Below are 26,513 nucleotides of genomic sequence, written 5' to 3' on the forward strand. Positions count from 1 at the left end.
ACTATCCTATTTGTACAGAATCAGAACAAACCTACATCTAATGAGCCCTACTGAACAGAGTTCAAGATAAAGAACCCTGTTAAGGTTGACCCGAGAAAAGAACAAAAGAAAGCATCTCGGAGGAAATTTGATGACTCTTCCAAAATCATACAAACCTTCTGATTTTTACCCAAACAAAGCCACAAGGAAACCTTCTCTACCTTGATGTAGATTTAAGGCAAGTAAAGAAGAAAGGAAATTATTCTGTTACTCAAATACCCAGGCCTCGGTTAACACAACAGGCCTTTCACAGCAGCATTTTATTTATTTCATAATAGTTACAATCAAATGTTCAAACTTCAAGAAACAGAGTATATTATAAAGCCAAACAGTTCTCTTTCTTTAAAGCCAATCAATCTTTGTAATTTCTTATCTGTCCTATACTGCATGAAGGCATTTTGTAAGCTCAAATACAAAAGTTGTACATAGACAGGAGCCATGAATAGGTTTTGTAGATTATGAGGCTAATCTGGTTTCTGGTCTCACCTTTTACCCACACCAGGGCAGGGGCACACATGTTTGGAATGAACACTGATGGAAGTGTGAGGAATAAAGAAGTGGTTTTGCCTGCTCTCACCCTTGAGGTTGAAAGTAACAAAAAAGTCTCTTATTTACTACTCTGTGATTTCATTTTCCTACTTACTGGTAAACAGTTCTTCAGGTGGAGTTACTCCAAGTAAATAGTGGAAAAACAATGCAGCACAGCGAAGATACGGGATGATGCCATTCTTCAAGGAGACCCATAAATACCAGCCAGGAATACCACACCCAATGCAGCTGAGACGCAACAATTCCAGAACAGAGCAGAATACAAATCAGATGAACACCCAGATTGTAAATACATCCCCTTTCAAAAACACACCTCAGCATTAAATAATTTTTTATGCATTAACGATAAACATTAAAACAAAATATTTAACTAGCTATAGCTTCAGTCTTTAAATCTCCTAATAGTTTCTTAGAGCAAACCACAAATCTTGCATATTTTATGAGGTAGATTCTTAAGGCAAAGAACAACTTTATTCTTTTTCCTAACCCTTGTAATGAAATGTGGAGCAAATGCATTTATCAGTAACTAACCAAAGCAGCTAAATTAGCTTAAAAAATTTAATACTCTCCTGATTTCTGTATTAAAACTGGCGATTTTTAGGGCAGTGAAACTAATAATCTATATGATACTATAATCTTATAACACAAAGTGAACCTTAATGTAGACTATGGACTATATAGTTAATAACAATGTATCAATTCTGGTTCATCACCTTAACAAATGTACCACACAAATGAAAGATGTAATGGAGAAGCTGGTGGTGGGAGGGAGGAAATGGAAACTCTTGGTTACTTTGTATTCTATAAACCTAAAACAGCTCTAAAAAATAAAGTCTATTAACGTAACAATAAATACACATATATTCAGTACTTAAACTGAAAAAAAGTTGACTGATGAAGAAGACGAAAACAAAGAGGGAAACTTGGCAGCAGATGACGCTCAGCAGAGCACTCTATTGCACTTTTGGTTTTAACCTCTGTGTTGTCAATATATTTCACATATTACTCACAACAGCCTTAAAAAAAACTCAGTAGTTAAGTGTATTAACTGTATGAACTGCTTTAAAAGAACAACCTATTTTCAACTTTTTACATTTATTTAAAGTTTAACTGCTGCATCTTGTTAAAATTCTATCATCTTTTGCCTATATTCCTGTAACAGTTTATAAGAATAAAGATGTGTCAAAACTTGTTTTCAATCTCAGAAACAAATGAATGGGTAATTTTTATTTGTTGTTATTCCAAAAGCCTTTAACTGATTTTTAAAAACTGGAATTAAAATGGTTCAAGAGATACTGTCAAACAACTGAACAAAGATGTGTAATTATAAAAACAATACTGAAATAGACTGGACTAATGGGCTGTTACTCACCCACTTGTATACTGAGAAACTTCTGCCAAGAAAGAAGATGCAGAACGAGCCTCTTCACTCTCTTCCTGTATCTGTGCAAGGGGGAGGTCTGAAAAAGAAATTCTGAAAGATAAATCTATGAATTCACTATTCAATTTATTAGTGAAAATCTCAATTTCAGAATTCCCTGGTGGTCCAGTGGTTAAGACTGTCTACCAATGCAGGGGACACGGGTTCGATCCCTGGTGCAGGAAGATCGCACATGCTGTGGGGCAACTAGGCCCATGCACCACAACTACTGAAGCCCAAGCACCTAGAGGTCATGCTCCACAGCAAGAGAAGTCACCGCAATGAGAAGCCCATGCACCACCACTAGAGAGTAGCCCTCCACTCGCTGCAATTAGAGAATGTTTGTGCACAGCAATGAAGACCCAGCGCAGTCCAAAATAAAATTAATAAATAAAGAGTTCAGTGTTTGTATATGATTTTTTGATTTGAGGTAAATTTTATAATGCAATAAAATACATAAATACTAAATGCACCATTTGATGAAGTTTGACAAATGCACATACCCATGTAACAATATCTTGAAAATTACTAGCACTAATCAATGAATAGAGTAAAGTTGCAGGATATAAAATCAACACACAGAAATCCCTTGCATTCCTATACACTAATAATGAGAAAACAGAAAGAGAAATTAAGGAAACAATTCCATTCACCATTGCAACAAAAAGAATAAAATACTTAGGAATATATCTACCTAAAGAAACTAAAGACCTATATATAGAAAACTATAAAACACTGGTGAAAGAAATCAAAGAGGACACTAATAGATGGAGAAATATACCATGTTCATGGATTGGAAGAATCAATATAGTGAAAATGAGTATACTACCCAAAGCAATTTATAGATTCAATGCAATCCCTATCAAGCTACCAACGGTATTCTTCACAGAGCTAGAACAAATAATTTCACAATTTGTATGGAAATACAAAAAACCTCAAATAGCCAAAGCAATCTTGAGAAAGAAAAATGGAACTGGAGGAATCAACCTGCCTGACTTCAGGCTCTACTACAAAGCCATAGTCATCAAGTCATCATGGTACTGGCACAAAGACAGAAATATAGATCAATGGAACAAAACAGAAAGCACAGAGATAAATTCACGCACATATGGACACCTTATCTTTGACAAAGGAGGCAAAAATATACAATGGATTAAAGACATTCTCTAACAAGTGGTGCTGGGAAAACTGGTCAACCACATGTAAAAGAATGAAACTAGAACACTTTCTAAAATTAATAAACTATTTTTTTAAAGCAGCTTTAGGTTCACAGCAAAACTGAGTGGAAAGCACAGATTTCCCATATACCTACTGTTCCCAAACACCTACAGTCTCCCCCACTATTAGCACCACTGGCACATTTGTTACAGCCTACAGTGACACATCATTATCACTCAAAGTCCATAGCTTACATTAGAGATAACTCTTGCTATTGTACATTCTATGGTGGTGGTTTAGTCTCAAAGTCATGTCTGACTCTTGTGACCCCATGGACTGTAACCCTCCAGGCCTCCTGTGTCCAAGGGATTCTCCAGGCAAGAATACTGGAGTGGGTTGCCATTTCCTTTTCCAGAGGATCTTTCCCACCCAAGAATTGAACCCTGGTCTCCTGCATTGCAGGCAGATTCTTTACCAACTGAGCTACAAGGGAATCCCTGTACATTCTATGGGTTTTGACAAACATATAATAAGTTGTACCCACTATTATTGTATCCAGCAGAATAGTTTCATTACCCTGAAAGCCTTCTGCACACTGCCTATTCACGTTGTCTCCCCTAACTCTTGCCAATACCCACTGATCATTTTACCATCTCATAGTTTTGCATTTTCCATAATGTCATATAGTTGGAATCATACAATATGTAGCCATTTCAAATATGCTTCTTTCACTTAGTTGTATACACTTAAGATTCCTCCATGTCCTTTCATCGCTTAATAGCTCATTTCTTTTTAGAACTGAAGAATATTCCATTGTTTGGATGTACCAGTTTATTTATCCATTCACAAGGATACATGGGTTGCTTCCAAGTTTTGGCAATTATGAATAAAGTTGCTATACACACCTGTGTGCAGGTTTAGTGTGGACATAAGTTTTCAGTTCATTTGGGTAGGTATCAAGGAGTGTGACTGCTGGACTGCATGGTAGGAGTATGATAGTTTTGTAAAAAACTGCCAAATGGTATCAAAGTGGCATTGATTTCATTCCTGCCAGCAAAGAATGAGAGTTCCTGTTGTTCCACATCCTTGTCAATATGCAAACGCTGTTAGTGTTTTGGATTTTTCCCATTCTAATGAATGTATACTGGTATCTCGTTGTTGTTTTAATTTGTAATTCTCTAATGACACCTGATACTGAACATCTTTTCATATGCTTATTTGCCATCGGGATATCTTCATTGGCAAGGTGTCTGTTCAAGTCTTTTGTTCATTTTCAATGAGGCTGTTTGTTTTCTCACCATTGAATCTTAGTCCTTTGTATATTCTGGATCACAGTTCTTTATCAGATGCATCTTTTGCAAATATGTTTAACCAGTTTGTGGCTTATCTTCTAATTCTCTTGATAATAATCTTTTGCAAAGCAAAAGTTCTGAATTGTAAGAAGTCCAGCTTATCAATTATTTTTTTCATGGATTGTACCTTTGGTGTTGTACCTAAAAAGTCACTGTATCCTCAAAATCACCTAGATTTTCTCCTATGTTATCTCCTAAGAGTTTTGTATTTTACATGTAGGTCTAAAACTCATTTTTAGTTAATTTTTGGGAAATGTGTAAGATCTGTGTCTGTGTCTTACATGTGGGTATTCGGTTGTTCTAGCACCATTTGTTGAAAAGACTGTCTTTCCTCCATTTGTCTTCACTCCTTTGTCAAAAATCAGTTGATTATATTTATGTAGGTGTATTTTGGGCTCTGTTTTGTTCCACTGATTCATTTATCTGTTCTTTTACTAATACTACACTGTCTTCATTCCTACAGCTTTCTAGCAAATCTTAAAGTCAGGTAATATCAGTCCTCTGTCTTTGTTCTTCTTCTTCAATACTGACTTGGCTATTCTGAGTCTTCTGCCTCGCTAAATAAACTTACAATTAGTTTGCTGATAATCAAAGAACAACTGGTAGGGATTCTGACTGGGAGATTATTTGGTTTATATTTAATTTTTCCGAATTTACTTTTGTGTGTCTTCCTTCTCATACTGAAAATTCAGTTCCCAATGGCATTAACACAATCACTTACTTGATTTAAAAATTACCTAAGATAATTTCAAAATAATAATATTAGTACCACTGATACTACTAATTGAGTTCAAATTAAGATTTTTTTTTTTAGTTCCTCCATTATCAGAATATATCCTACTAGGAAAGTACAGTTGAAATACTGTTTTTTAAAGTCACTAAGCAATTATTTTCTCAATGTATTTCTTAGATTCATTTGTTGTTTTCAACTGTCAAAAAATTATTTTTGCCATTCAGATTTTTTTTGTTAAGTATAATTAGAGTTCTAAGATCAACTACATTAAAAAAACATTCACAAGAGTCTTTGCATAAATTCTTGTACTCTTTACTTTGTACCACAGGTAACTTTTTTGTTTTCCATTTATACTTCTGTCATTTCATTTATTTAAAAAGAGCAAATATGAATATATGTAAGCATATATATGCATAAATACACATAAAATATCTTACGCAAAGGTATTATACTATAACTTTTGCTCTGTACCCTACTTTTTTTCACTTAATATCCTAGAGCTCACTTCTTCAGTAGATTTTATTCCATTTTATAGCTGCACATCATTCTAATATATGGGTACACCACAGGTTACTCAGCCAATCCCCTAGTTTTTTGTTATTCCAAATAATGCTACAATGAATAATCTTGTGCTTATATTCTTTCATATTTCTGCCAGTAGAACTTTGGGGTAGATTCTTAGAAGTGGGACTCGTGGGTCAAAAGGTAGATGTGTATTTAATTTTGCTAGATACTGTTCTAAGATCACTTTAATTATTTGTCCTCTAAATTATCTGAACTTTCAGTAGCCATTATTGACCACTGATACTCAAAACCCAATTTTGCTTTCTATTAAGAGCAGAATCTAAAAGGACAACTATATCACAATTCCATGATGGTAATATTACCCATGTATCTTCAAACAAGGATATATATATTTTTTTAATCCAAAAAATATTCATTGAGTTCTTACTGGGTGTAACAGAAGTTGCTAACCATTTGAAGCTTATGAAGAAAGATTCTGAAATTTGAATGTTCCCTATTCGAGAAGCTTACAGTAGGGATGAAGGAGCAAGGAGAAGCAGGAAAAAGAGTGGAACAGCAGCAAGATATAACTATAAAATAAGACACCATGTGATAAATGCTATAAAATGAACCAAGTACTATCATTCTAGCTGGAGGAATCGACAATGTTTTATAGACAGGCTTATCAAAAGGCTCAGAGTATTTAGGCAGGGACAAACATTGGAGAGACTAATCTCCAACCTTGACCTTGAGGAATCTGGAAAAAAAAAAAAAAAGAGAGCAGAAAAAGCAGATCCAAATGGCTTCCCTGCGTACCTAGGGAGTAGCTGCAAGGGAGAGAATCAAGTGGTTTAGCTAATTATTCCTGTCACAGTTCTACCTTTCCCTTTAAATAGCATCCGTAAAGAAACAAATGAACGATCACTCAGTAAGAGACATAATACAGAATGGTTAACCACAAGCATAATTAATTTTCCTAGTAAATCACAGGCAAATGTTATTTACAATTAACAACTGATGGGAGCTTTACCTGTGTCTATGGTAAGAAGTATCTGAAGCATGTGTGCCATGGTGATCAAATGGAAGAGATAAAGGTGGTTATACGAAGAGCTAACTGGTGAAGGCTGCAGATCAACAGCATCATCCCAGTACAAGGACGGGAATGCTAACACAGTACCCACCTATGAGAGAAAATCGACATCAACATGGGTAGCAAAAGGACCAACACAAGTTATCTCATAACTAAATGTAAAGAATACAAGATCCTGCACCATGTGTGTTTTTAAATAACCACGATATTTTTCCTAATTATTCAAAAGGATATTTTAGAATATAATATACCATAAACAGAGGATAAAGGCCATCATCAAACAGAGTTATCCCTTTGCTGGGTCCACTTATTCTAGTTCTAGGTAATGGTCTCAACCTTGTGGTTTTAGGGGATTCAACATTACAATCATTTGGAGAGCTCTTAAAATAACATTGATACATAGGCCCCACCCTAGTCCAATCAAATAATTATATCAGGGGTAAGGTCCAGTTTCCAGCATTTCTTTCAAGATTTCCATGAGAAATTTCAAAAGACAGTGGTGACAACCACAGGGTAGAGGATACTGGCTAACCTTGCATCCACAAAGTCCATGGTCCTAACCTTACCATGGCTCTCTAGAAAACTTGTCTTGAAGGAATGAAATGGTGAGAGAGATGGAAAAACTGTACAAGAAATTCACAAAACAGTTGTCACTAACCATAGGTGTTTTGGGAAACACCTAGATGTGCCCATGGCCTGGTCCATATCACGAATAATTAACAATTTTAAGACAGCTCACACCATTATTCACTGCTTATAATGTAAACAAGTTGAGAAAAAGGGGAAGGGGGAAAACATATTATTAGAAAAAGTCTGCCTGTATAGACACTAACTAAATATAATCAACTAGACTACAATCTATTACAATGTAAAGGGTAAATGTGGTTTTATTTTTAAAGTGATTTTGATGGTCTCAGTCAAATCTTTATCTATTTGTAAAGGGAATGGAAAAAAGAGACTAAACTTTCAAGATCAGTATTTATAATCTTGAACAAAGAACATAAATTTGAATGAGGAAAACACTTATAAACTTGAGTGACTTAAAAAGAAAATTTACTGAACACTTACCAAAACATGAAATAGATCTATGGATAGAAGGCAAGGTGTAGCTTCTGATTGCAGGTTAGGAAGAACAACTAAAAAACAAACAAACAAAAAACCTTAATGTAATTCAGCCAGTAATACAGCAATGCAGTTAAATGTAATACAACATACTAGCATCTAAAACAAAAATTTAACAGGGTTATAATACAGAAACTGGTAAACTGGTCCATCACACCTTTAAGATACAGGAACCATAACTAAAGATAAACTAAACTGAGAAAAGGCTCTAAAAAGCTCTGGATGCAATTTAATGGTTGAAAGATAAGATATAGGAGGAAAGGGTAAATAAGTTAGGATGACTGAAATAAGAAATTATTCGATAAGTATTACACTTGCTGAATGAAAAAGGATTACTTTTAAACAATGTTCTCTACCACTTCCTACCTCCAACTACACATTTCTAAATGTTCTGTGATACACAAAATACATGAACAAATTTGGGGTTGGGGAGCAGGGAGAGCATGCAAATTGGTGTAAGTGAAAAGAGGATGGAGACAATCCTCCTGAACAAAACTAGACAATTGATGAGTGGAAGGACATGCAGACAGCTCAAAAATTTTGCCTTTCTGATTTTGATCAGTCTCTAAATTCAGAAGTCAGGCAAAGAGTTACAAGGAAGTGAAATCAAGAATTCAAAACAATAAGTGTTTATATATACATAACCATGAGAATTAATTATATTTAAATAAAGCTATCATTTGGTTAAAATGAAGGAGAGAAGATTCTTTTCAGACTAGGTCAATTTCTTAACCCCAAATCCAAGATTCTAAACAAAAAGCATAAAAGTTAAGAGCATGGGCTTTGGAGTCAGACAGAAATGGGGTCCAGTACTTCCTATGACTATCTGTCACAGGCAAGGTATTTGACTTTTCTAAGCCTCCAGTGTATACAGGATGTTGGGAGGTTTGTTAACCTGTGCATTCAAAGTACTTAACCTAGTGTTGCATACAGTAACCACTATAAACACTATTAATACCGGCTCTATAAAATAAACTAAAGTGAATACAGGGCTCTGCCATTAACTAGCTATGTGTCCTTTTTAAGTAATATTTTCAATACATTAGTTAACATGTCCATGACACAACCAACACTACCTACCTTATTTTCTCAGTGTTAAAGTATTTTGCTCCCAGGATATTTTCAGTTCAGTTCAGTTCAGTTACTCAGTCGTGTCCGATTCTTTGCGACCCCACGAATCACAGCATGCCAGGCCTCCCTGTCCATCACCAGCTCCCGGAGTTCACTCAGACTCACGTCCATCAAGTCACTAATGCCATCCAGCCATCTCGTCCTCTGTCGTCCCCTTCTCCTCTTGCCCCCAATCCCTCCCAGCATCAGAGTCTTTTCCAGTGCGTCAACTCTTCGCATGAGGAGGCCAAAGTACTGGAGTTAGTTTCAGCTGTAGCATCATTCCTTCCAAAGAAATCCCAGGGCTGATCTCCTTCAGAATGGACTGGTTGGATCTCCTTGCAGTCCAAGGGACTCTCAAGAGTCTTCTCCAACACCACAGTTCAAAAGCATCAATTCTTCAGCGCTCAGCTTTCTTCACAGTCCAACTCTCACATCCATACATGACCACTGGAAAAACCATAGCCTTGACTAGACGGATCTTTGTTGGCAAAGTAATGTCTCTGCTTTTCAATACGCTATTTAGGTAGGTCATAACTTTTCTTCCAAGTAGTAAGCATCTTTTAATTTCATGGCTCCAATCACCATGTGCAGTGATTTTGGAGCCCAAAAAGTGTGACACTGTTTCCACTGTTTCCCCATGTATTTCCCGTGAAGTGATGGTACCAGATGCCATGATCTTTGTTCTCTGAATGTTGAGCTTTAAGCCAACTTTTTCACTCTCCTCTTTCACTTTCATCAAGAGGCTTTTTAAGTTCCTCTTCACTTTCTGCCATAAGGGTGGTGTCATCTGCATATCTGAGGTTATTGATATTTCTCCCGGCAATCTTGATTCCAGCTTGTGCTTCTTCCAGCCCAGTGTTTCTCATGATGTACTCTGCATATAAGTTAAATAAGCAGGGTGACAACATACAGCCTTGATGTACTCCTTTTTCCTATTTGGAACCAGTCTGTTGTTCCATGTCCAGTTCTAACTGTTGCTTCCTGATCTGCATACAAATTTCTCAAGAGGCAGGCCAGGTGGTCTGGTATTCCCATCTCTTGAAGAATTTTCCACAGTTTCTTGTGATCCACACAGTCAAAGGCTTTGGCATAGTCAATAAAGCAGAAATAGATGTTTTTCTGGAACTCCCTTCCCTTTTCCATGATCCAGCGGATGTTGGCAATTTGGTCTCTGGTTTCTCTGACTTTTCTAAAATCAGCTTGAACATCTGGAAGTTCATGGTTCACGTATTGTTGAAGCCTGGCTTGGAGAATTTTTGAGCATTACTTTACTAGCATGTGAGATGAGTGCAATTGTGCGGTAGTTTGAGCATTCTTTGGTACTGCCTTTCTTTGAGATTGGAATGAAAACTGACCTTTTCCAGTCCTGTGGTCACTGCTGAGTTTTCCAAATTTGCTGGCATATTGAGTGCAGCACTTTCACAGCATCATCTTTCAAGATTTGAAATAGCTCAACTGGAATTCCATCACCTCCACTAGCTTTGTTTGTAGTGATGCTTTCTAAGGCCCACTTGACTTCCCATTCCAGGATGTCTGGCTCTAGGTGAGTGATCACACCATCGTGATTATGTGGGTCGTGAAGATCTTTTTTGTACAGTTCTTCTGTGTATTCTTGCCATCTCTTCTTAATGTCTTCTGCTTCTGTTAGGTCCATACCATTTCTGTCCTTTATCGAGCCCATCTTTGCATGAAATGTTCCCTTGGTATCTCTAATTTTCTTGAAAAGATCTCTAGTCTTTCCCATTCTGTTGTTTTCCTCTATTTCTTTGCACTGATCGCTGAGGAAGGCTTTCTTATCTCTCCTTGCTATTCTTTGGAACTCTCCATTCAGATGCTTCTATCTTTCCTTTTCTCCTTAACTCCTAATTCCTTGCCCTGATTTTATTAACTTTTCAGTCAGTAGAATACTCTGTCATCAAGTTTTGCTTACAGGCAGTTGTGAAAGTTTTTTGTTCCCAGATGTTACATGTATCTATTTTTAAAATCCTCTGAAATCAAGTTCATTTTTGGCATGCATATTTTCCTCCATTGGTAAAATCTTTCATTTACGCTAAATTAAATATCTCAGGGAAACTTAAGTGATACAGTAGGAAAAGCGTAGGTTTTATGGTCAGGCTTGGGTTCAAACACTAGTTCTGCCTTTTACTGGTTTTATGACCTTGGTCAAGTCACAGAAGTTCTCTGTGCCTCAGCTTCTTCATCTCTAAATTGGGGAAATGATAATTTTGTTGAAGAATGGTGGTTAGAAGACATGATTATATACAAAGATCCTTGTACAATGTTCAGGGATCATTGTACGATGCCTGGCACATACATGGCAATGAACACTGTATGTCCTATTACTACTGGAGAATCAACATGTTAAAACTATATTCATCATCTTTCAAATAAAACAGTCTCTATTGTGGACTTCTCTATTTCTTTCAATAGTCTAGTTATTTCTTTTAATTCAAAACCTTGTTTCTACCCATCCCAATTCCCTCCCTAATTGATGCTACTGTGTGTGTGCGTTTGTGTGTGTGTTAAGTCGCTTCAGTTGTGCCTGACTCTTTGCGACCCTTTAGACTGTAGCCTGCCAGTTTCCTCTGTCCGTGGGATTCTCAAGGGAAGAATACTGGAGTGGGTTGCCATGCCCTCCTCCAGTATGCTACTACATACAGATACATGTTTTACTTCTAATTTTTCCTTTTCCCAACGCAATCTATACAATATCTAGCCTTAGAATAATATTGTTCAAAATGTTTCAAAAATTCCCAATAACCTAAAGTTCAAACTTCTCATTGGGGCATTTAAGACCTTCTATTTTTATCAAAACAACTTCATGCTTCTCTATCTATAGGTGCCACTATTCCTATCAAACCTGTCTATTTGAACATACCACATGCTTTCCTACATCCTCAATCTCTGTTAAAATTGTCCTCCCAGCTAGGAATGCTATCTGTTTCTCTCAATGTATCTTTATATACCTTGTTAGAGCAAAAAACAGCAGAGCCCCTAGAGTGATCTCTTTCTGTCTCAATTCGTAAAGCACATATTTTTACAATACATCTAGCATTTGTCTATTTTATAGTGTGAGTTTTCACAGAGGTTCTGCTTCTTTAATTCAATCATGAGTATTACAATGGCAGGGACCACACTTGTACCTCTACACAGTTTACAGCCCTAACACCTTGCAAGTAAAGATGTTCTCGCTAATAAATTTTCACATGACAAACTTTTACATGAAAAGATACATTACAGAGCAAAAGAACATCAAGTTTATCAGTTACTGTCAATTAGACATTCAGTTCAGTTCAGTTCAGTCTCTCAGTCGTGTCCGACTCTTTGCCACCCCTTGAATCGCAGCACACCAGGCCTCCCTGTCCATCACCAACTCCCAGAGTTCACTCAGACTCACATCCATCGGGTCAGTGATGCCATCCAGCCATCTCATCCTCTGTCATCCCCTTCTCCTCTTGCCCCCAATCCCTCCCAGTATCAGAGTCTTTTCCAATGAGTCAACTCTTCGCAAGAGGAGGCCAAAGTACTGGAGTTTCAGCTTTAGCATCATTCCTTCCAAAGAAATCCCAGGGCTGATCTCCTTCAGAATTGACTGGTTGGATCTCCTTGCAGTCCAAGGGACTCTCAAGAGTCTTCTCCAACACCACAGTTCAAAACACAGTTCAAAAGCATCAATTCTCCGGGGTTCAGCTTTCTTCACAGTACAACTCTCACAACCATACATGACCACTGGAAACACCATAGCCTTGACTAGACGGACCTTTGTTGGCAAAGTAATGTCTCTGCTTTTCAATATGCTATCTAGGTTGGTCATAACTTTCCTTCCAAGGAGTAAGCGTCTTTTAATTTCATGGCTGCAGTCACCATCTGCAGTGATTTTGGAGCCCCCAAAAATAAAGTCTGACACTGTTTCCACTGTTTCCCCATCTATTTCCCATGAAGTGATGGGACCAGATGCCATTATGCAATATTATTTCAGTTTCTGCCATCTGTGATGATGTTAGTCTCCTTGCTTGGTATTTATTTTGAGGTATTTTAAACATTGAGATGGTTAGATAGCATTCCCCAACTCAACAGACATGAATTTGAGCAACCTCTGGGATATAGTGAAGGCATGTGGAAACCTGGCATATTGCAGTCCATGGGGTCGCAAATTGTTGGACATGATTTAGTGACTGAACAACAATCAACAAATATTACAAATCCTAATATTACAAATTAATATTACAAATTAATCTGTGATGAATGTAAAAGCAAGAAGACTATTTGGAAGTGTTGGTAAAACAAGGTATCCAAATTATAACTGAAATGAAAAGAGATAACAAAAATTTTAGAAATTTTTTAAATTTAAATTTAAATTTTAAATTTTAAATTAAAAATTTTAAAAAAGTAAAACCAGAATACTACTATGCAAATAGGATAAACTGTTGACAACAGGAAAAGGTCCTAAGAACTAGAAGCATGTGTAATATGTGCAAAATTCTGGGCCTGTGCAACTGATCAGTAAGAAAAAAAAGTAAATGAAAAAAGGAAAAAATAATTAAGTGTGTAGAGAACAGCATTAATGTTAGATTACTACTAGCATGAGGTTAATTCAGGAGACAGCTGGAAATTAACTTGAAAATATAAAAGGTTAGCACAGTGGAAGTTCTAATGAAACTTAGGTGACAGCTTTGAACGGAGCCATGGAACACCCATGTCATTAGAATGACAGAAAGCTGCCCAGGAAAAGTTCCCTAAGAAGTTTGTGAGACTCAACACGGAGGAAGGTGACCTGTTTCAACAGACTTTCAGGGTGAAACAGTTGGTCCATTTGGGGAAACAAAGCCTGTTTTCTATGTAGAAACACTATGCATTCTTTTAAACTTTAAAAAGAGGGAATGGCTCTCTTATTTGGTAGAAACACACTGAGGAACTGTAAGCTTAAACCTCTTTACCTGTGACATATTTAATTTATGAACAAAAGACATAAAGAGGGTTTTTTAAGCTTGACCTATTTTAGATGCAAAGGAGCTGCTGTGGTGCAAATACCTAAATGGAAATGCAGATAATCAAAATGAAAGTCAAATCATTCTACTATGCATAACCTCTAATTTTTCTTTTTATTATCACAGTGAGACCATCACATGAGCTTAGCTAATTTCTAGCTTATTAGAATCTAAAAAGAAAAAAAAAAAAAAATAAAACCCAACTCAGCTGTTATAGCCTGTCTCTCAAAGAAAAAGGCATGCACGGACCCACAGTCTGAGATTACCATAATTAACACTTCTATTATTTTTATATGACTTTGACACACACCAGAAAAATGACATTTTTAAATGATCTATCCACATTATTGCTCCCTTTTATAGCCATACTGAGATCAGTTCAGTTGAGTTCAGTCGCTCAGTCATGTCTGACTCTTTGGGACCCCATGAATCGCAGCATGCCAGGCCTCCCTATCACCAACTCCCGAAGTTTACTCAAACTCATGTCCATCGAGTTGGTGATGCCATCCAGCCATCTCATCCTCTGTCGTCCCCTTCTCCTCCTGCCTCCAATCCCTCCCAGCATCAGGGTCTTTTCCCATGAGTCAACTCTTCCCATGAGGAGGCCAAAGTACTGGAGTTTCAGCTTTAGCATCCCAGGACTGATCTCCCTTAGGATGGACTGGTTGGATCTCCTTGCAGTACAAGGGACTTTCAAGAGTCTTCTCCAACACCACAGTTCAAAAGCATCAATTCTTCGGTGCTCAGCTTTCTTCACAGTCCAACTCTCACATCCATACATGACCACTGGAAAAACCATAGCCTTGACTAGATGGACCTTTGTTGGCAAAGTAATGTCTCTGCTTTTCAATATGCTATCTAGGTTGGACATAACTTTCCTTCCAAGGAGTAAGCGTCTTTTAATTTCATGGCTGCAGTCACCATCTGCAGTGATTTTGGAGCCCCCAAAAATAAAGTCTGACACTGTTTCCACTCTTTCCCCATCTATTTCCCATGAAGTGATCGGACCAGATGTCATGATCTTCGTTTTCTGAATGTTGAGCTTTAAGCCAACTTTTTCACTCTAAAGCTCAACTTTTTCACTCTCCTCTTTCACCTTCATCAAGAGGCTTTTTAGTTCCTCTTCACTTTCTGCCATAAGGGTGGTGTCATGTGCATATCTAAGGTTATTGATATTTCTCCCGGCAATCTTGATTTCAGCTTGTGCTTCTTCCAGCCCAGCGTTTCTCATGAAGTATTCTGCACAGAAGTTAAATAAGCAGGGTGACAATATACAGCCTCGACGTACTCCTTTTCCTATTTGGAACCAGTCTGTTGTTCCATGGCCAGTTCTAACTGTTGCTTCCTGACCTGCATACAGGTTTCTCAAGAGACTAGTAGTTAATACTAAGGATATCAGTGATTGTGGATGTTGGTGCAAAAACCCCTTGGGTGGGTATAAGGGATACAAGTTGACAATATTTGGAAAACACTTGGTTTTAAAAATAAGATTGCAGGTATTAGAGGGCAACCATGTATTTTGTTTTCTTTTTTTTTCTTTTGTAAGGTTGTGGTAATGAGTGTCTTACATTAGTGTAGTGTGTTGTTTCCTAATACACTGCCAGAAATGCAATTGGAAAAGACATGCAAATAACATAATAATTCAGAAAAGACTCTACCTGATAGAAGACGAATCAGATGTTTCTGTATCAGGACCTGAGAACAGGTAATCCTTTGTGCAATGGCAAACTGCATTAATGCTTTCAGACCATTATGCTAGATTGTAAGAGAAGGGAAGATAAAAAGATAAGTGAAGATGAAAGACCTAAGTCATTCACTGTATAAACCAATCCTACTCTGTAAGAACTAGTGTAAACTTACTATATACTTTACATGACTGCAAATTTAGTTACAATATTTTTAATACTTCTAAAAAGTTTTATGACCTCACTGAATTCTGTAATAGATTTTCCCATGACAAAGAAGTATTAAAGATACAATCATCTCCGTCTCATTTAAGGACTCATTTCCCTCAGAGTCATTCTCTTAAATGTCTGGCCTACATCATTCTGTTCAGGCCTGTGCAAATACATGTCTTTGTAGAAATTCTAAAATGATGGCAGAAAATCACTGAATTCAGGGAACAAATCTTCTGCTTCCAAGATGGAAGGATGGGAACTCAGAAGCACGTCATAGACTCCAAGTCCCCTGGGCCAGCTGTCAGAAAATAAGAGGAAAATGGCTAGGTGAGTGGTCCAGGGAATCCTCAGTTGCCCAGTTTGTTTTCACAGGGCTACTGAGCATACTTCTTAAGTACTGTTTGCAGGGTCCCCAACGTTATAAGGCTTAGGCCTGAGGCAGGAGTACAGTTACATAGAATCAGAATCTGCCCATGAAGGAGTTATGGCTTAGTTTTATTCTGGAGTTCAGTATGAAGATTTATCTGGAGTTAAGCCAGCATTAATACTTAATGTTACATGAAGATGCAAAATTAGTGAGAAGGAAAATATAGGAGACATTAGGGTTCTGATCTGGAAATAAATGGAGAGGGGGATAAAAAGTAACCAAGTATCACCAGAAATGTTTCTGCGAATTACATTTAACCACCAAGATTGAATAAACTCTCCAAAGTGTATAATGTTGGCCTTTCCATCTCCTATGAGTTTGAAGTAGCTTTAAAAAAACCAAAACAGAATTCTGCTTTTACAGAAAAAGAAGTGAATAAAGATTTTTTTAAATGGTAAATGTACTGAGGACTCCCTAAAAAAATACACCATGTGTATACATACCTGTCTATTTTGAAGTGCTCCAAACAAAGGTTTTCCTTCATCTCCCAACAGGTTTTCTCAAAGAGCAAAAAAAAGAAAAGCAATAAATTTTGAATACTGCTACAATTGTATACTTGGTTTCTATCTATCAGATGTTCTTTAATTCTATTTTTGACCAAATAGAAAAGTGCTTTGCACTTTTCCCCTTCAAAATTTCATGTTTAAGTCTATGCCAAGATTTCCACATTTTTGAGTGAGAGGACACTACAGAGGCAATGTAGACCATGGACAAATTGTTTTTATAAATAATAAAGCCCCTGGAGCAATTTATAAAGAACACTTGGGAAAAACAAAGCATTCTGCTTCATTTATCCTCCTTTTAACATCTCTTCTATGCAAAAAGAAAAAACAATTTTAATTGAAGTATAGTTGACTTACAATATTATATTAGTTTCAGGTTTATAGTAATTGGATGCTTTTACAGATTATACTCCATACAAAGTTATTATAAAATACTGACTATATTCCTGTGCTTTATATTACTTCCTTGAACTTTAAATATACTTCCTTGTAAGTATTATATTATTTCCTTATAATAATGTTACATCTAGTAGTCTTTACCTCTTCATCTCCTTCACCTATTTTGCTCCTACCCTACCACTCTCCCCTCTGGTAACCACTAGTTTGTCCTTTGTGAGTCTGTTTCACTATATTGGTTCATTTGTTTCATATTTTAGATAGCACATATGAATGAAAACATACAGTGTTTGTCGTTCTCTGTAAAAAAAACAACACTAATTTTAAAAATATAGTTGCAACCTATTTTGTTAAAAAAATACATAAAACACATGTAAATAGCTTTATTGTTAAGTACTATTAAAAAAGAATTAGGTTTATAGGATAGAACAAGGTGAACAACGTATTTTTTGAAAATACAAAAAAACCCATGAGCTCAGAAATATATTCTGCCTTGTTGGCTAGGGTATTTATTACTTAATCACTTATTTTCACTGATCTTTGGCAGCAAACACATCTATGAAGCTGGGTGGCTTATTTCCTATTTTCCTTTTCCATTTTTGAATGGACAGCAATAAAAGACCCTCTGTTTTGATTCCTCAACTGTTTTTCATAACTATGCCAACACATCCTGCATATGTCTCTCCACACCCATGGGGAGTGAGATAAGTTAGCTGTTTATGTGCTAGGAATAAAGCACAGCCTTATATCCACTGGATGGAAAAAGCCCTGTAGTGAAAACAATGTAACACTCTATTAATCAAATAATTTCCAATGACTATGTTACAGAAACACATACGAAAAATCAATCCTATTCTCCAATGAACTTCTCATCCATTCTATGACAAAACTGTCACTTCTGAAAATGTTCAATACCTAAATAAAAATCTCCAATTCCTAATGCTTGTGTTCCCCAAATAGTCAAGTGTAAAGGTACCTTTACTGGCAATCTGCAGGTATTTAACAGATCATGACTCCAAAAGAATGCTTAACATTTCATATCAAATTGTTCAGATTCTGTTTAAACCTCATTTTCCCCTTTTCTCCTTTTATTTAATGACAGTAAATATAAACTTGTGTATTTATTTTTTTACCCACAATTGAAGTCTGACAGGTTTGGAAATGACTCCTAAAATCTGTTCACAGAGACTAATGCTGGCATGCAGAAAGGGTCTGTGAAAGAAGTAGCTTTGTGCTACTTAATTCAAATCATGAGATAGTGTCATTTTATAAAACTTTATTTAAATGAGGAAAATGGGGGAGAACCATTAAAAACAACTTCCAAAAAATACTGGGAAATGAGTCTGAAAGAATTACAACTCTTAAGTGTTTTTCATGTAGTACTCTTATCTTGTGACTATCATAAGCAAATATATTATTTTAAAAATCTGAGTGATTCTTCACTGCTTCATTTCCCCTAGATTTAATGAGAGATAAGACCATGTAAATGCAAGGTGTATAACATGTTGATTTGATACACTTTTCTCTAAGAAGCTTTCACCACGGCAGAGAATCTAACAGTAGGCTTCCCTTCATATTTGGAAGGTTTCTTGCTGTTAACCTCTTTCTCCTGACCACCTCAGTCTTCCTTTCTCTCTCCTGGTAATTTTTTAGATGGTTTGGTTTACTTTTCTTTTTTCTCTCAAAGTGTAAAAGAAATAAAAATTACTGGATATTTCTGGGTTGATTCTCCTTCCTTTGCTTTTTCTCATATCTTTCATTGTTATATTGCCACCTTTTAAATACAGCTTGCTTCATGCTGTTCATTTCAAGTATATTTAGTTTTCTGTTATGTATGCCCATTTTTGTAGTTAAAAGAGTTCAAAACAAAATATCCTCAAATTAAATGGCATCATGCCACCTAATCTACCGATATACCAAGAGTCCTTGAGTCAAAGTATTCCAGGCCATTAGGGTGGGAAAAAAGGAATAATTTTTGATCAGTCAATGTTAATTCTGTTTCTATAAAAGCTCCAAACCAGTTTTCTTATAGGCTTTACCAATTGCCTGGATAGTAAAAGCACATGTGCTCCAGGTCATCATGGGGATTCGAGGATCCGTTTCATCAGGAGGCACTTTCAATCCAATTCTATAAATTGTTGTGGCAAAGAGAAGGACCATTTCCTTGATGCTATTAGAATAATTTAACCTAAAAATAAAACAATAAAAATTTAAATAAGGATTTACTAAAAGGGGCTACCTACTGAGAAGTCCACTTAGGTACTGAAGCAAGAATTTAACTTCTTTTGAAGGTTTATTCATTAAGAAAAAAATGGTGAAAGCAGAACTGTAACTCCTATGGGTAGAAAAATGTATCTGACAAAATGGTAATGACCCAGATAATTTCTTGTAAAAGATGCAGTAAATGATCGCAGCAGAAAGGGTCGAGGTCCAAATTAAGAACAGGTTAGAGACAGGATTAAAAATCAGAGGAAACATATCTGATATATATTTCAGTATATGAAAAGGGACCAAGAAGTACTTTTGTGCTGATAGGGGTGTATATGTGTCTGTGTGTATATATAATAATCCATGTACTAGCAATGATAATTCCTGGTTTCATGAACTTCTTTGTTTTTTTTTTTGATTTTATTTTTAAACTTTACAATATTGTATTAGTTTTGCCAAATATCGAAATGAATCCGCCACAGGTATACCTGTGTTCCCCATCCTGAACCCTCCTCCCTCCTCCCTCCCCATACCCTCCCTCTGGGTCATCCCAGTGCACCAGCCCCAAGCATCCAGTATCGTGTATCGTACCTGGACTGGCGACTCGTTTCATACTTGATATTATACATGTTTCATTGCTATTCTCCCAAATCTCCCCACCTTCTCCCTCTCCCACAGAGTCCATAAGACTGATCTATACATCAGTGTCTCTTTTGCTTTGTAACAAGTGTTTTCATTAGTGACGGGATATACAATGTAAACAAGGATCACAACTAGAAAAATGAACCTCATATTATTCATTAAATAATAGTATCTGATTTGGATACATTATATTTTTCAAAGCATCTTCACATAAATATCTTTTCAATAACTGTATGAGGTAAATTAGGAGACCACTGTCTCAATCTTACAAACGAGAATATGAATTGCAGTGGGGGTGGAGTGACCTGAAACTTTTCATAAGTCACAGAGCAAGTCAGATGTGACTTTAACTTAAGTCTCTTAAATTCTGCTCTTCCTATAGGTGGAAATATATAAAAATAGCATTTTTGTTGGTTAAAAATAATTATAGGCATGGTTTGTCTTAACACATATTAAATACATATTATTCTATCTCAAATCACTTAATATCAGTACAAATAAAACTCTAGGGAGATGGCAACAAGATAAAAATGGGATAAACAAAACACTTTCACAAATAAAGCAAGAAGGAAGGAAGGAAGAATTGTTCTTCACTCTTATTTTCACAACCATTTACAAACTTCTCTTGTTTAGATACTTACGAAGACTGAACTCCATAACTCAGAATAGAATGGAACTCAAGAGTAGAATCACCCATTCCTTGATCAAACAGGACTGGAATTGTTGGGTTTTCTCCTTACAAATTAAAAGGAAAAAGAAAAAAACAATCATGGGAGTTCAGTGTGACACATACTTTTTAAAGCTTTTGTAAATTACATACAATCACTTTAGAAAATTTGGATAATGCTAATAAGCAATAAATAACCATTCAAAATATTTCCACCCAGATAATTAGATAGCATGAGGGTGATATTTTTCTATTCTCCATATAAATGTTACACATGTAGATTTTTTTTTCTTAAGAGGATAATAACTCTAGCACTGTTGTATATCTTGATTTCTCATTAATAGATCATATATATCTTCCACATCAGTAACTGTCCCTCTATATTTCTATTTAGAAATTAGTGAATGCATAGTACTTTAGTGAATAAGAGCACAGGATCTGGAGCCAAGCTGCCTGGGTCTGAATCCTAGCTCTGCTAGTGACTATTACTAAGACCTTGGGTGAATACTAAACCTCATCAAAATTAAGACTGTCATTCCCATAAGTGCAATGAGTTAGTTTTCTTCCGGTGGTTCTTGAGATTCTTCATCTTTGGTTTCCAGAAGTTTGGGTATGACTTATCTAGGTATGCTTTTAAGTTTATCTTTTGGAGGTTCACTGAGCTTAAATTTATAAATCTAAGTCTTTCTACCAATTTGTAAAGTTTCCAGTTATAATTTCTTCAAATATTTTTTCAGTACCATCATTTTTCTTTTCAGGACTTCAATGACACAAAACGTTGGGTTAAAGGGAACAAAAGAAGAGTCCATATGTCCCTAAGGCTATATGTTTTTCTCCATCACTTTGCTGTCAATTCTTCATTGCATAATTTCCCTTATCTAATTTCAAATTCACTGACTCTTATCTCACCATCTCCATTCTACTACTGAGCGCAGTTAAATTTTTTTTTTTCATATAGTATTCTTTCAATTCTGTTATCTCCATTTGGTCCTTTTTCTACATATGTATTTTTTCCCCTCTGCTAAGAACTTCTGTCTTTCCATTCACTTCCATGAGTCTTCATCTTTAATTCATGTTTCATGATTACAAACCTGCTTTAAACTTTTTGTCTGAAAAGTTCAACATTTAAACATCTCAGGATTGGAACTTGATTGATTGTTTCTTCCTTGAGAGTTGGTCAGATCCTCCTGGTTCTCTGTACCTGTGTAATTTTGGATTCAGTTCAGTTCATTTCAGTAACTCAGTCATGTCCAACTCTTTGCAACCCCACGGAATGTAGCATGCCAGGCTTCCCTGTCCATCACCAGCACCAGGAGCCTGCTCAAACTCATGTCCATCAAGTTGGTGATGCCATCCAACCATCTCATCCTCTGCTGTCCTCTTCTTCTTCTGCCTTCAATCTTTCCCAGCATCAGGGTCTTGGATATTTTGAATATCCATTAAAAAAAAGGCCTGCATTAACATTCTCTGGAAAAATGTACCTTTTTTGTTGTTGTTCTAGTAGGCAACCAACCCAATTAGGTTCCATAAGTTTTGTTTCACTCTGTGAGTGGTTCCAGTGTTAGTTTTCAGAGCCTTTGTTTAACTGTTTGAGTCTGCTAGTACATGTACTACTCAGAACTTAGACTGGGACTTGAGTGGTGGTTTAATGTAGTTTCAGTCTCAAAGCTGTTTTTATTACCCTTCTTTGGGCCTGTTCTGCACCTGTGTAGGCTGGAGGTGAGCTCTGGACCTGTGTTGGTCTCAAAAGTAGGAGATTCCTTTTCATAGCACTCTCCTCTCTGGGATTTACCCCTATTCTCTCTAGCTGCAAGGGGCCCTTGTTTCCCCTTTCCTCTAGTCAAAATGATCAATTTCTTTCAGCTTTATAGTCCCCTGTGCTGTCATGCAGATTCACATGACTGGAGTTAATCTTGGGATGAAGCTGTGAGGGAAAGAAATGGCTAAGACTCCACACTTCCAATGCAGGGGGCACAGGTTTGATCTCTGGTCAAGTAACTAGGATCCCACATGCTTAGTAGTATGACCAAAAAAATAAATTAAAATAAAAAAAATACATAAAATAAAAAATAAAACAAAACAAAAACACCTAACTGGGAATTAAAAAAAGAAAAGAGGATTCACCCTGCAGTTTTTGGAACACAGTGGTCCCATTTCTCCCAGTTCTTTTGGCCAGTAAGACTGATTTTCTCTTGGGAATTTAGATGTCTATGTGGCCACCACGGCAGTGCAGTTCCATGACTGGAGATGGCCTTGGGAAAGAGCCAAAACAGAAAAAAACAAAACAAAAACACGTGCAACAGGAATTCCCTTTACACTCTCCAGCTTCTGAGGAGCTTTTTCTCAAGTTCTCTGGCTAGAAAGATGGCATCTCTTCTGGGTTTTTTACTGTTCATGTCCACCGCATAGTTCTGTGTCTCAGGCTATGCCGGGGTCAAAACTGGGGAATAAAGAAGGGACAAAAACCCCCAGGAAACTCACTGCTTATACTAAACATTCCTCAGATTTGTACTTCCTCCCCTTGGCCTAAGGAAATCTCTATTTTCTAATATTTAATGAATCTGTATTTGCAAACCATATTTTAGAGCAAAAAGTACTTTAAAAAATAAAGATTCTGACACTTAAATCTCACGCAGCTAAATATAAAATAATTTTAAGCAAACCTTTAGCATGTTTCATATTATAACCTGTTATTCTGGCCAGAACAGTCTGTATCCATCGTTCCAGGGTCAAAAGTTGAGCAAGAGGTTCTGTATTCTCGCTGAAAATTGATATTTGAAAGTTATTAAAGCCATTGGCACAGGTCAAACTGAAAAGCTCAATTTGTAGGGTCTTTCTGTGGATAAATAATTGTATGAAAAAGTCAAACTCCTCCAGATTAGCTTCCTAGGTCATAGAAACACACATGTCTAAAAATGCAGTTTTGGGAGGGAGGAGAAATTTTAAAGTACAAAGAATAAGATAACACCCTCACTCCCATTTCCTGGAAGCAATAGATAAATGTCAGTAAGTGAAATCACCCTTTCAGCTGCTCAAGTCAAAAACTAGGTGTCATCACTGATATATATGAGTCCCTCAAACCCCACATTCTAATCTATCAGCTAGTCTTAGGTTTTACTTGCTAAATATATCCCAAATTGGTCACTTCTTTCTATCTCCTTCATGATTACCCTAATTCAAGTTACGTTATTCCTCACCTGGACTGCTTCAGTAGACTGTTCTTCCTGCTTCCACGATGGTGTTTCTTTATTATCTATGTATTCATCAAACAACAGCCAGGAAGATTTTAAAAATGTAAATCATATCATATCACTTCCCTATCCAAAACATTCCAATGGTTTTCCACATAAAACACATAAAACACAGTTCTAATTTCCAATCTTGGCTCATAAGACCTTTTAGGATCTGGTTCCTTGCTTGCTCCATCCCAAGCATACTGCCTTCTTACTGTGCCTTGAACTTGCTGCCTTCTTGCTATGTCTCCATCATGCTGATATGTTCCTACTTCAGGGTCTTTGCTCTCAGTGTTGCCTGTGCTTAGAATTCTCTTCTTTCAGAGAACAGAACTGGTGTCTCTCTCAGAGAATAGAACTGGTGACATAGAACAAATGTTACTATCTCAGAGAGGAGCTCCCTGCTGACTTGGTCTATAAAGAACCTCATGCACTGGTCTGTCCTCTGGCTCTTTATGATTCTAATTTAGTCTTTCACACTATTTCTCAGTACTCAATACTCCATATTTATATGTTTATCGTTGGTTTCTCTTCTCTGTAATACAAATTCCATTGCACAGGAGCTTGATCCAAACTAACAACAAAGGCAGACCAGAAACGGTGTTATTAAAAAGAAGAAAAAGGAGAAATTTGTTTACTTAAAGGATAGTTTTAAGTGAAGTTAAAATATACAATGAACTGTGCCAAAATTCTTATCTCTGGGTACAAATTTGACCTAAGAATTTTTTCAGTTTTCAGAAATGAAAGTATACTCTGATTTATTATAATCAATTTTCTTTAAAAATGCTAGCTTATTATTAGCTTTGATAAAGTTTTTATATGCCCTTAACTTTAGTATCTTGGTGGTGGTTTAGTTGCTAAGTCATGTCCGACTCTTGTGATCCCATGGACTATAGCCTGCCAGGCTCCTCTGTCCATGGGATTCAGGTTATACTCACAATGACTTTCTAACAAAAGAGGCAAATACATTCCTACTATACAGGTAAGTTCAAATGCCTAATAAAAATGTTACATATAATTATATTTTTCAGATCCTAAGTAACAAAACTGTTACTACAGATTAAAATTGTTAGAAAGGACTGCCCACTCCAGTGTTCTTGCCTGGAGAATCCCAGGGATGGGGGAGCCTGGTGGGCTGCCATCTATGGGGTCGCACAGAGTCGGGCACGACTGAAGCGACTTAGCAGCAGCAGCCCTGAGACATCCTATTCTTAAAGATATCAAGGAAAGAAAGTGCTGAATATTCTTTAGAGAATAATTTACATGTTAATAATTCTTGGGAAACCACTGTGTAAAATAGGCTTGCAGAGAGTAACAAGAAGTTGTTCCTTTATTTTATTATGATTTATTTTTGTTTATGGTTGTGGTTATTGCTGCTGTTTAGTCACTAAGTCATGTCTAACTCTTTGTGACCCCATGGATTGTAGCCCACCAGACTTCTTTGTTCATGGGACTTCCCACACAAGAATACTGGAGTGGGTTGCCATTTCCTTCTCCAGGAGATCTTTCTGACCCAGGGATCGGACCCAGGGATCAGACCTAGGGATCAGACCCAGGTCTCCTGCATTGACAGGTGAGTTCTTTACCACTAGCCAACCTGTGTATAGTTAGGTGAGGCTTTAGAGTCAGGTCTAGGTTCAAATCCTTGGTCTGTCTTGGGACAAGTGAAAACCACTCACAGTCTCCAATTCCTCATCTTTAAATGGGAATAATAGTACCTACTTCATTAGACTATATTAAGAATAAAAAAAAACATATAGCATAGAATGCTTACAACATGGTAGTCAACAAATAAAAGATAAATCTTTCTGATGACACCTTCTTCATAAAAGATGACATTCTATGTCCTAGTATACTAAGTAGAAGACAATTCAAAATTATGTTTTCCAATGACATGGAATAGTAGAGACAGAGCAACTACTGTCAAGGCTGTATATTGTCACCCTGCTTACTTAACTTCTATGCAGAGTACATCATGAGAAACGCTGGGCTGGAAGAAGCACAAGCTGGAATCAAGATTGCCCGGAGAAATATCAGTAACCTCAGATATGCAGATGACACCACCATTATGGCAGAAAGTGAAGAGGAACTAAAAAGCCTCTTGATGAAGGTGAAAGAGGAGAGTGAAAAAGTTGGCTTAAAGCTCAACATTCAGAAAACGAAGATCATGGCATCCAGTCCCATCACTTCATGGGAAATAGATGAGGAAACAGTGGAAACAGTGTCAGACTATTTTTGGGGGCTCCAAAATCACTGCAGATGGTGACTGCAGCCAAGCAATTAAAAGACGCTTACTCCTTGGAAGAAAAGTTATGACCAACCTAGATAGCATATTGAAAAGCAGAGACATTACTTTGCCAACAAAGGTCCATCTAGTCAAGGCTATGGTTTTTCCAGTGGTTATGTATGGATGTGAGAGTTGGACTATGAAAAAAGCTGAGCACCGAAGAATTGATGCTTTTGAACTGTGG

At 36.7% G+C, this 26,513-nt stretch overlaps 1 protein-coding gene across 2 annotated transcripts in view; it reads right to left on the reverse strand.

Annotated features, from left to right (window-relative positions):
- Positions 1-26,513, reverse strand: part of UBR1 (ubiquitin protein ligase E3 component n-recognin 1) — a 152,825-nt gene that overhangs the window by 32,182 nt on the left and 94,130 nt on the right. For both annotated transcript variants that reach the window (XM_019968618.2, XM_070797369.1), the window contains exons 33-41: positions 23,473-23,570; positions 20,784-20,877; positions 19,332-19,480; positions 16,837-16,892; positions 15,727-15,823; positions 7,914-7,981; positions 6,786-6,936; positions 1,961-2,048; positions 683-816 (exon numbers count right to left, since the gene is read on the reverse strand). In XM_019968618.2, the coding sequence (XP_019824177.2) occupies positions 683-816; positions 1,961-2,048; positions 6,786-6,936; positions 7,914-7,981; positions 15,727-15,823; positions 16,837-16,892; positions 19,332-19,480; positions 20,784-20,877; positions 23,473-23,570 (935 nt within the window). The remainder of the gene's footprint in view (positions 1-682; positions 817-1,960; positions 2,049-6,785; positions 6,937-7,913; positions 7,982-15,726; positions 15,824-16,836; positions 16,893-19,331; positions 19,481-20,783; positions 20,878-23,472; positions 23,571-26,513) is intronic.

Source organism: Bos indicus, chromosome 10, assembly GCF_029378745.1.
Source record: "Bos indicus isolate NIAB-ARS_2022 breed Sahiwal x Tharparkar chromosome 10, NIAB-ARS_B.indTharparkar_mat_pri_1.0, whole genome shotgun sequence".
NCBI lineage: Eukaryota > Metazoa > Chordata > Mammalia > Artiodactyla > Bovidae > Bos > Bos indicus.